The 12,300-nt window shown below is 37.7% G+C and overlaps 1 protein-coding gene and 1 long non-coding RNA gene across 2 annotated transcripts; both read right to left on the bottom strand.

The window, feature by feature from the left end:
• Positions 1-3,605: 3,605 nt before the first annotated feature.
• On the bottom strand, positions 3,606-4,492 carry LOC122021353 (transcription factor MYB4-like). Its single transcript, XM_042579475.1, has 2 exons — positions 4,301-4,492; positions 3,606-3,981 (listed from the first exon to the last, which is right to left on the bottom strand). Exons 1-2 carry the CDS (start codon positions 4,470-4,472, stop codon positions 3,848-3,850), a joined length of 306 nt encoding a protein of 101 aa, XP_042435409.1. The 5' UTR covers positions 4,473-4,492; the 3' UTR covers positions 3,606-3,847.
• A 3,247-nt stretch (positions 4,493-7,739) lies between these two features.
• On the bottom strand, positions 7,740-10,312 carry LOC122020910. The gene is made up of 3 exons (XR_006122366.1): positions 9,972-10,312; positions 9,603-9,768; positions 7,740-7,911 (listed from the first exon to the last, which is right to left on the bottom strand). It is a non-coding gene; the product is annotated as an uncharacterized LOC122020910 (long non-coding RNA).
• Positions 10,313-12,300: the final 1,988 nt, after the last annotated feature.

Below are 12,300 nucleotides of genomic sequence, written 5' to 3'. Positions count from 1 at the left end.
CGATTCCAAATGCAAAGAGAGTTATTTCTTCATATAGTCGATGCTTTAAAAAATCATTTAGAATATTTTCAATGGAAAGTCGATGCGATGGGGAAAAAAGTTTATCACCACTTCAGAAATACACAGCGGTCATTTGTCAATTGGTGTATGGAGTCCCTACTAATCATTATGATGAGTACCTACAAATTGCTGAAACAACTGTCATCTCATACTTATTCAACTTCTGCCGATGTGTAATTGAAGTGTTCGGGGCCCAATATTTGAGAAGACCTAATGCTTGTGATATCCAACATTTACTTGAAATGCATGAATAGAGACACGACTTCCCTCGCATGTTGGGGTCATACATTGACAATGAAAAAATTGCCCTGTCGCTTGGAAAGACCAGTTTACTCGGGAAGATCATGACGTCCCAACAATTGTGTTTGAAGAAGTCACATATGCGGACTTATGGATATGACACGCCTTTTTTGGGATTGCAGGGTCGTGTAATAATATCAACGTGCTTAATAAATCACCTTGATTCAACAACGTCTTACAAGGAAATGCACCCGAGGTTTATTTTATGATTAACAATACACAGTATACAAAAGAACACTATTTGATTGATGGGATCTATATATAATGAGCTACTTTTGTCAAGAGCTTTCCATGCCTCTAGGATCCCAAGAGAAAAATGTTTGGTTGCGTTTGGTAGGGAGTAATCTGCCTTGTAATGTAAGCCAGATTATATTATAAGGTTGATTATTTTGTTTGGTTTCATTTTTAACTTGTAATGTAATGTAATCTGGATTACAAAATGTAATGAAGTTTTGTAATCTCGATTACAAAACAAACACATTGTAATCCAATTACATTACGAGGTCACCTTTTTAAAAAAAATGAATGTCAAATATACCCCTAGTCTTTCGCTGCCCATCTTCACCCGCCGCCACTGCCACCACCCCCCGACGACAGACGACCGGAGGGCGCCGTCGACCGTCGACCGCCGGCGACCGGCGACCGTCGGCGGTCGGCGACCACCGACGGTCGGCGACCGTCGGCGGTCGGCTACCGACGACCGGCGACCGTGGACCGCCAGCGGCCGGCGACCGGCAACCGGCAACGGTCGGCGACCGACGACGGCCAGCGACGGCCGGGGACCGGCGGCAGTGGCCACCGCAAGCTCCGACAGAGATGTAGCGCCCGCCGGTAGAAGTCGTAGGATATTTTTGTCATTTTATAATAATACGAATTACATTCCTTATAAAAATAATGGACACTAAACAAAAGAATGTAATTATCTTTGTAATCAAAGATTACATACATTTCATTACCAAACGTAGTAATGTAATCAAGATTACATTACATTACATTACATTACATTACAAGTTTGATTATATTACAAGCTCAATTACATTACGCACAACCAAATGTAGCCTTTAAGGAATAATAAGAGGCTACAAGAAAGGATGTTGTGCGGATATTTGGGGTGCTCTAATCTCGATGGGCAATGATCAAAGGTCCAGAACGATTTTGGTATAAGGATAATTTGAAGGGCATCATGTATAAATGCATTATTTTGTTCAATATGATTATTGAAAATGAGTGAGGTACAATAGTCAATTGGTCGAATGATAAAGGATATCCTCCGATCCATCACAAATATTTCAAGGTTTTACCCAAGAATTTCAAGAATACCTCCGAAGAAATTGTGAACTACGTGATAATCAACTGCATCATCAACTTCGAGCCGATTTGGTTGGTATATCTAGGCATGCTACGGATATGATTAATGAAAAATAATTTATTAATTGTTATACATTTATCGTAATATTTATGTATTTTTTAATTATTAATGTTATTTCATATTGACAATTTGTGAATTTAGATTTTATTAAAATCTAATTATATATAATGTAGTAAATGTGAGAAAAAAATATATATAATGGAAAGTATGGAACACATGAAGAAGTTGTTAGAGAAGTTTTTTGATAATGAAAAATTATATGAGATTTTTTACTTTTGATAGCACGGATATGATAACGAAGGACCATGAAAAAGTTCTAAATACCCTAAAAATCCAGTTTTAAAATATATTCATTCAAAATAAAATATAAGTTTTTTGAATAAATTTTTCATTCAACGCCTCCTAATCTATTCGCTAGCTTATCTCTATTGATTGTGAGAGGGAAAGAGACAACGGAAATTAATGGACGCCTAATTTGGAGTAATCAAAATTGCCATAATTAAAAAAATTAGTAAAAGGGAAAGAGACAAGGGAAATAAATGGGATTATATCAATAGCTAAGTTACCTTATAAGATTTGCTCGTATTTATTTTCCATTTAAGCAAAATTGCCATAATTAAAAAATTAGTAAAAGGAAAAGAGACCAGGAAAATAAATGGGATTATATCAAAGCTAAGTTACATTATAAGATTTGCTCGGATCTTTTTTCCATTTAAGCAAAATTGCCATAATTAAAAAATTAGTAAAAGGAAAAGAGACCAGGGAAATAAATTATATCAATAGCTAAGTTACCATATAAGATTTGCTCGTATCTTTGCTTGTATCTTTTTTCCATTTAAGCTAAGAAATCATCTTTTTTTCCATTTAAGCTAAGAAATCAATCATTATTTCATACCTTCATCGTCGTCTCCTGCCTTGTCCCTCTCTCTTTATGTACATATATATCTCCACCAATCTGGAACGCAAGGCAAAGGATGCCGGCGATGGGGTGTACCCAAAGTCGCCGGTCCTTGAGCTCGACCTTTTATGCAAGCTTGGAGAAATCAAGGCCGAGCCCGCTTCGCCAAAACCCGCGCCGAGAGTGTTCGCGTGCAACTATTGCCCGAGGACATTCTACAACCCTCAGGCTCTTGGTGGCCATCAGAATACTCACAAGCACGAGCGAAACCTCGTGCCGCAGCGGAATTTCTGCGGTACGCTGGCCGGAGGCTCGACGTACATGTGCGCTCCGTGATCCACAAGCCGTACGGTGCTTCGGCCGCATCCGCCGCTGCAGGTGGGATGTTGTACAGGCGCCACAACGGATATTTGCCGTTCTACGCTGCAGCGTTTCCGGCGGAGGATATTCAAACGCGAAGCCAGGTCAGTCCTCCAATTACATTGACTTGACACTTAGACTTTAGACTCGTCGTCGTTGGTTGGCTCGACAATTATGCATGTCTGCTTTTCTAATGACTCGACAATTATGCATGTCTGCCAGGTTTCGCTCGCGCTTGTGAGCATTCTGATGGCCACGGAGAGCCTGAGGGCTGGAGAACGTCCTCGGGCAGTAGTTGCACGCGAACACTCTCGGCGTGGGTTCTGGGCTTGGCCTTGATCGCTCCGAGCTTGCCTAAAAGGTTGAGCTTGAGGACTGGCAACTTCGGGTACACCCCATCGCCGGCGTCCTTGGCCCCGGTCACGCTCAAACCCAAGTTGAATTGGTCCTTTGTCTCTGTTATCTTTGTCCACCGTTCTGCAACTCTCTTTCCGTGCTCTGTTTCGTCCCTGTTGACATTCATCTTCTCCTGAGCCTTGGCGTTCCAGATTGGTGGAGATACATATTTGGGACGACGATTTATGTAAAGAGAGAGGGACAAGGCAGGAGACGATCCGTGGCTTGAGTATTTTTGTGAAGATGACTTTCTATCGTTATAAGTTTATTTTCTACATGATCTATTATATGCGCATATACTTTGTAATGTTCTCAAGGTTGTAAAGTATCAGCAGTTCCATCCTATTAACAAGGAATTACATTACGGTGGTAGTATATTCCAGATAGTATCTACCTCTTCCTCTTGAACTAAGTCTCTGATTACTTGGGATTCGCATTCATCTTCGATTTGATAATATACTTGTTTACTTGTTGCCAAGAACCTCATGCAACTTGATCATGGTATCTTCCTCCTCTTTGTTAAAGTTTCCTCTTTTGATATCCGGTCGAAGGTAATTCGTCCACCGCAGCCGACAACTCTTCCCGCACCTCAACAGCCCTGGAGTTATCAGATTCAACACTCTCACTTTACCAAACTAACTGAAACTGAAATGTTTTAGTATTGTAACTTTCGAAATTAAAACCTTTTATTGATTTTCAAATTCAGTATCACTTTCACTTTACCAAACCAACTGAAACTAAATCGTTTTCATCTCGGAACTACAAAAACTCAAGAATACTGAAATGATTCATCTCAGGAAATTTAAGTTGAAAGAAATCTTGTATTGATTGATCGATCTTCAAATTCAGAAACACTTTCAGTTTTCATCTCAGAGACAAAAAAGCAAGCAAACAGAAGGCACATATAGAACAAGTACCAGCTTGTTTAGGAAGAGCTCTCCAGTTGTCATGGCCATGTTTTTCTATGTAAGAGACGAGAAGCCGGTCTTCCTCCAGCGTCCATGGCCCCTTCTTCAGACCCATCTTCTCACAGCAAGGAGCCCTCACCATGTTGCAGGAAACAACCAGCTGAACCTCACCATGTTGCATGTTTTTGTTTTTTGTTTTTGGTTGGTAAGATTTCCCGAGATCCTAGGCAAAATAACTATAATAATAATAATAATAATAAAAGCCCTTTAATATATTTTTAAATTTTTTGCTCAAGTTTTTTTCATTTGAATTTGGGATTAAGAATGATTGATTTTAAAAAATTAATTTAATTTTTAAAAATAAAATATTATTTTTATATAAATTTAGTTTTCTCGCTAATATTTAGATAATTTTTTTAAATATTGTTAAATTATTTAATCTTTTTGTGATATTGTTGAACGTAAATAAAATTTTATTAATTTTAATTTTCATTTTTTTATTAAAGATTTTACTTTAAGTTGTATGGATAAAAAAATATCTGATTTATGTTTTTTAGGAAGAAAAGAAAGAGTAAGAAAGAAATATTATCGGCGAGGAGGAGAAGAGCGTTCTATTAGAGTATCACCGCCGAGAGAGCATGAATTTATAGAATTATTGATGAGAAAAGAAAAAAGATGTCGGCGAGAGCATAAACGTACAAAATTAATGATCAGAAAATAAATAGGCTAGAAGGTGAGAGAAAAATTAGGATTTTTTAGAGATATTGAGAAGGAATGAGTTTATTAGTTTTATAAGATATATAATTAAATAGAATAAAATCTTGACTAAATTCAATTAAGAGGAAATAAGATTAAATAAAATAAAATTTGGCTAATTGTAATGATGATCAGGAAATAAGGATACGTGTAAGGTATAAATAGGAATAATGAATTAATTGATAATACGCAATTAATGAGTTAACATGATATTTATTAATGTGTATACTATCATTAATTAATATTAATTACTGTCTACCTAATTATTTAGCCCAGTAATATTGGGGTCCTAGGCATATGACCTATGCCTTGAGTCGGGCTTGCGAATAAGGTAAAGGCTAAAAAAATCGTAAGTAAAAATTGACTTTACTACATAACCACACTTAAGTTGACAAATTAAATACCACTTTTTCATATGTCGACCTTGGAAATTTATATATTCGTTTGGATATCGTCCGTTGAAATTTTATCACGTGCTAAAATTGTCAATGTCAATCTTTTTTTAATTTTTTTAAGTGACCCTATATATTCAATTTACTCGATTAATCAGCCTGATAGAAAAAGTGTACAGGTCCATCAATCCAATATTTCTACGTCAATCATTCATTAAAATAAATTTTATTCGTTAATTTATCAAAATTAAGACTTGATCGGTAGATATATGAGAAATTAAGAAGATGCTATGTCACTACACCATTATCTTGCGGTGAGCACAATCTTTTATTTTTATCAAATTAGTATAATGTTTATTGATCCTGCCCGCAATGTGGACGTGTGATTCATCAGTGAGTTAGCTCTGTTGCCAATTTAATCTTCAATCGCTGAGTAATAACTGAGATGATGAAGTGGTAAGATGCCTAGCTGAAAGTAAACAAGTAGAAGAGGGTTAGAATGACGACCATGAGATTTCCCCATGCAACCGCTCCGACACTCAAGTTAAATGATGAAGAAGATGAATATTAGGCTTTTGATGTACCTTAGATGTCAAAAGGACTACCTTTTGTAAAGAGAAAGCAGATATTTTTCTTTCGTCTCTCTCGTGCTGTCATTATTTAATTTCTTAAATAATCTTTCCATTGTTTTTTTTTCTATCATAATTGAGATTAATAGAGTTTTTCCTGTTGATTCTCAGGTTGTCGTTGTTTAATTCTTTTAATAATATCAAATTTATTCTCCTCAATGCCTGTTTTTTTTCCATAATAAACTGAAAATTTTATGATGATTATTCTTTGTCTAAAATGGTTCTTCATCTCGTATCGTTTTGGAGCTATGAGGTTTGAAAGGCCTAAGGAGACTATGGAGCTAGGAGGCCCAAGAAAACTGTGGAGTTAGGAGGTCCGAGAGTGTTACGAAGCCTCAAGTGCATGACTACATTGTCATAGTTAAACAATTGATGGTTAAGAGTCACGTACTAAGTAAAGAGAAATGAGATTGAGAAAAGGAAAGAGAGAAAGACTTGATTTGGGAGATGTTCTAGGGGTCAGTTTCATTGTGTATTTATCAATGTATCATGGTTAACGAATTGTCCATCCTAAATTCCCATGCACTTGTATGAAGTTAAATTCATTACCGGCTCTTCCCTGCAGTGGTCAAGTCGAAATGCTATTTGGATTCATATCTCATGCTCTTAAATAGAAATGGTTCCTATGAAGTCCGGTAATAGGTCACCCCTGTCACTAGAGCCACTCGGTCATGAATCACAAGAACTCACTCATACTCAATAGTCATAGAGATAGAGATAACAATTACGTCCAATTCCTTATTTCCTTGTGGGGAATTGCTTCTCCTTTCAAGGTAGTGCCCTAGATATCCGAAAATGGGTTACCTGTCACTAGGGTCATTCGGTCATACAATTTAGGACATTCCCCCTATGGGATTAACAATTCTACACAAATATTCAATCAAATATGAGAATTAAGCTCAAATACAATACATGCATATAAGATCAAATAAATACAAGGCATGGTAATGTCATATAGATAGAAAATTGACATATCCATGAGTTCTTACATCAATCCATATCACAATTACTCCCTTAATCCTAGAACAATAGAACTACTCCATGACACAAAGGGAAGAATACAAAGACATAAGAATTGAAAGCATCAAAATCTAACTAGAAGAGGTAGGGAGAAGAAACTTATCCAATTGCGTTGAATGATCTTAGGATCCAATCTTTTGTTTCCAGAGTCGATAAGAATCATAAGATGATGAAAATGGCCTTTAATAGTCGAATGGAGATTGGGGAGAATGTAGATCGGCATCAAGATGGATATCCCAAAGGGAGAACCTTCCTCCCCTTGGGAAGGGGAAGAAATCCTCTTAAATAGTGCTAGGCAAAGGCTTGGCATGACCCGTGTCACTGCCGTGTGGCATCCATGTCACGCCTCGGAGGAGTCCTTGTCCGAAGAAATTTCGGCAGCATCTCCCCTGTACGGCGGACAATCTGAAACTTTCTACATCGCCCTCTGGGCCACATATGCCTCGGCCAACACGGCCGGAACAATAACAGATAATAAAACAATCACCCACGCAGTTAATAATTTAACAAACTATAACAATGATAATATGACTCAAAAATAACCCTACTCAACTACACCCATAAAGCTCAAAACATATTCCTACTCCACTACACTCATAAAGCTCAAATTTGACGATAAGATCAACTTACCTCTTCTGCCGTCCAGATAGGCATGTAGTAAAACAAATCCAAATAAAAACTCATCGACAATGTCCATATAAGACCCAAGTGTATCATCATAAAACAAGTCTCAACATAGTCTAGTAAAAGACACCAAAAGACAAATAAACATCCTCGTGGACTGCAGGGGACTAGCGACTGGAACTCTCTAGATAGCATCAATCTGAAAATAATAACGGAGGAGGGTGTGAGTCCAACTCATCGGGTAACAACTAATATGCATAATAAAGAATATAACAGGCAGCACTAATCATGCGTACAGTCTCCTGATACAAGAAGGATAAATGCAACTGAAACAAAATAGGAGAAAACTGTACTAATCAGGACCCAGGTATAAGTACAACAGGTCGTCAGACTGTGAGTGTCATGAATCCTATATGCATGTCAATCATATGCATCCAAATAAATGTAACAAGTAAATGCAGCAAACACAAGCAATAAATGCATCATGCATATGATGCAAAGTCATGGTCACTTCCGATCGAACCCAGCGGATCCCTTACTTGAACCCTTCCGATCGAACCCAGCAGAAAGAATACTTGAACCCTTGTTCTAGATGCCTTAGCCCTTTGTTCCAGCAGATCCAATGGCATACAAAATGCCTTACCTAAGAAGTTCCGATCGAACCAGAACACCAAGGTCACGAACAAACCTTGACCCCTCTATGCCTTACCCCTTGTTCTAGATCCCTTATCCCTTGTTCTAGATGCCTTAGCCCTTCCTTGTTCCAGCAGAAGGAAGACAGAAAGAAGACTTGCCTTAGCCCTTCCTTGTTCCAGCGGATCCCTTACTTGAACCCTCTATCCCTTTGTTCCAGCAGATCCAATGGCATACTCAATTTCTAACTGCTTGTTCCAGAGACAGTCACCCCTGACGCCAGTCAACCATGTCACACACAATGGTGAGACCAAGTGGGTAGAGTTGTGACAACCGTGCACTCTGCCATCACTGCCCCTGATGAGTGACCGAGTGGACGGGATGCTGTCGGAGTACACCTATCCTCCTATCCCAAATCATAAATGGGGGAGCTCAATGCTCTCATCTCCCGGTACACGATGACGGGGAGGAATCTCTGCCGGCTACCACGCTGCGTCACACTACCCATGAGCGGACCAACGGAGCCAAACAGAGTCCAACCGCCTGTCGGCTACCACGCTGCTACACTAAACCAGCGGAGCCAAACAGAGCAGAACTGTCTGCCGACTACCACGCTGAGTCACCAGACCAACGGAGCCAAACAACAGAGTCGTCACACACCTGTCTGATCTACCACTAACCCATGAGTGGTGGTGTGTACGGATACATGTAACTGGCGATGTGCTCGACAATAATGGAGCAGACTATCGCACAGCATGCAATCATGCAAGATGATGCATGACACTAAACATGGCAATATCATGAACAACATAACAATAACCATATATATAAATATAAAATGTGTACCACAGGACAAGGAGTCAAATCAAAGGTACACAGATCAGATAGGGTATCAAATAAACCCTAGGTCTGAACATAATATATATATATCATGGTTGTGTCACTACCTCTATAAGCATGTATGATCAGATATATACTAACATGATGTGCATAAAATTAAACAAACAAGCATGTAATAGATCAGGTAGTAATCAACCGAAACAGATAAGAAACATAATCATTGCTATTTGTTAAAGACATTATTATGCATATCAAATGACATAAAGTCAAAGTATCCGCCTCCAATAGAAAGGTCCAATCTGGTCCAAATCTAGATAACCAAATAAATCTTCACAACCTAATGATCAAATAATTATCAATTAATTATGTGCCAATTTATACCTAACTCACACATATATTCAATCACCTAATCCTTACCTTGTTACTGCTGGATCAAGATTTGTGGCCGAAATTGCTGTCGGTTGCTAGAAACAAAGTAAGTAGCTGTGGAACACCCCTTCACTGCCTGGATCAAGAAAGATCAGGAAGAAAAGATCAATCCACAACCAAGAACCTCCCTGCTGGAACTCACTGTGTCGTTCACCTATGAAGCAACCAGTAACAAATCCTTATACCATGTCTAGATCCGAAGCAAGGAGAACATGAACTGAGATCAATATCAGAGATTATGCCACAACCCTAATTCCACACCACACATCGACTAGGGCTTAGGGCAGTGGCCGACGCCAACATGAAAACTCAAAGAAATGACGATGAGTAGATAGGAAGAGGAAGTCGGTTGCTCACCTTCAGAATCCTAAGAACCCTTCTTCCCGCCGGCGATCACTAGATCTGGCCCGATCCAGCAGCGTCGGTTGTTGGCGTGAGGAGAAGATGTGGGGATCGGTAGAGGAGAGGGGCACGGGATCTGGAGAGTCGGGGTTCAAATCGCCGGTGATCTGCCCCGCGGCGTCGTCGACGTCGGAGAAAAGGAAGGAGGACGACGCTAGGGCAGAGGAGGGAAATTGGCTCGGGGACGAGAATGAGAAAAGGAAGGGATCGGCTTGGGTTTCAATCGCGAGAGGAGAGGAAAGAAACCACCGCTTACGGTTTTGGGGAGAAGCGTCGGCGCGAGGAGTCGGGTGAGGGCACGGCGTCGGGAGAAAAGAAAAATAAAAACAAGGAAAAAGGAGAATAAAAAAAATCAAACTTTTCCTCGTTAAATTAGGGTAGCCTAAACAAGCTTTCCTGGGGCCCGGTTTTATCCCCGTAAACTTGTCCACACGAGCTCCGAAAAATTCCCGAAAAATTTCTAAAAATTCCAGAAAATTCTCTTATTATTTTTTGCCCTTTTCCGGTATTTTATAATCCACACGACCACTCTCTGCTTGTCCTCTGGTTAGGTGATATGGCTATGCGGATTCACATGATCATATTCTGCTTGGTCTCTGGATGATTCACATGGTCGTATGGATTTCACACTGCCAAGGTTCATTCCTCCTTTGGAAGGCCACACGGTTGTGTGGCTTCATACGGTCGTGGCCATCTATCTCCTCCTTTGCTTCTTGGCACGATCGTGTGGAATGATCACGCGGTCAGAGTCTTCTCCACCTTTTATAAGTGGCGTGACTATGTGAACTTCACACGGTCAAGCCATTTGTCTTCGCTTGTTCTTCAATTGTCTACAAGCGTTGTTTTCATCCCAAAAGTAGCTCCTGTTAATAGAAAAAATACACAAAGAACAGATCTCCGATAAACAAGAGTAATTATGCTAAACATATGATAAGAGGTGTAAAAATGTACAAATAAAGTGTAAATAAAGTATACGAATGTGCGTCAAAATATATATAATCTATACACATTAGACAAACCGAAAAATTATAGAACTAAGAGGACCAAGATTTTTTAATTTAGAACCACTTTAACGATTTTTATTCCTCCTCTTTTATTAAACTCATTAGTCCCCAGATCATTTATATTTCTTTCTAAAATCTAACATTGATCGGTTCTGGTTACTTGGCTGAGCCTAGACCGGTCACGTTTGCCTACAACTCGACCGAGACAAGGACTAAAACAGCTCAAATCCGAAACAATAATGTGATCGGAGCTGTCCGATTCGGTCGCAGAACTAGGTTGAGCCTGGACCCACGCTCTGGCTGTTCTGAGAGTCGCACCAAATCAATTAATTATTATTTTTACATTGAAAAATAAAAAATTAATATTTTTTATAAATAATTCTATTGAATTAGTAAGAAAAAGTAATTGCTGTTTTAAAAGATTTCCTTTATTTTTATTATTGTAAAAAGGATATTTTATTTTAAAACTGTTAAACGTACTTATCTTATTTTTTTTATTTTAAAATATTCTCATTCAAATATTATTTTAGTAATTTTAGTTATACTAATTTTAACTAAAATCATTATAAATAATTTGATAGATAATAATTTTGGCTAAAGTTTATTACACATGTAATAATTTAATCAAATTTAAAAGATAATAATTTTAGCAATATTGAAGCTATTTTGACTAAATTGAAAAAGCAACCACTTGGAAAAAATTATTATGATGATGTTGGTAAAAATAGAGAGTTTATATATATATATATATATATATATATATATATATATATATATATATATATATATATATATATATATATATATATATATATATATATATATTTTAAAATGAAGCGTTCTATTATTTTTTTCATAAAGTATTTATTTTCCTATATTTTCTGTTTTTTATTCTAAACCAAATTTAAAATTCATATAATAATTAATTATTGAATTAATTAGACGGAAAATGGGGGAGATATTAAAATAATTAATTATGATTTTCGTTGATTTATAAATTTAAATCAACATAATCCGTATAGAAACCGGCACCTATCCGGTCAAAATTTCTCAATCTCTTTTCCAATTATTTCTTGGGAGCGGCTATCCACACCCCATGGATTACGAAACACATCATAATTTTTCTTCCTCAAAAATATCCTTAAATAAAAAGTCTAAAATACCCTTTTTATAAAATTTATATTTTTCCCATCTTTCTCCTTCCTTCGCCTCTCTTTTGCTTTCTTTTTTTTTCTCTTTATCTAAACCCTAATAATCTAATATCTCTCAAAACTTCATTT

Source organism: Zingiber officinale, chromosome 9A (genome assembly GCF_018446385.1).
Source record: "Zingiber officinale cultivar Zhangliang chromosome 9A, Zo_v1.1, whole genome shotgun sequence".
Classification (NCBI taxonomy): domain Eukaryota; kingdom Viridiplantae; phylum Streptophyta; class Magnoliopsida; order Zingiberales; family Zingiberaceae; genus Zingiber; species Zingiber officinale.
Note: the sequence above shows the minus strand (reverse complement) of the source record. Positions and strands in the feature narration are given on the sequence as shown.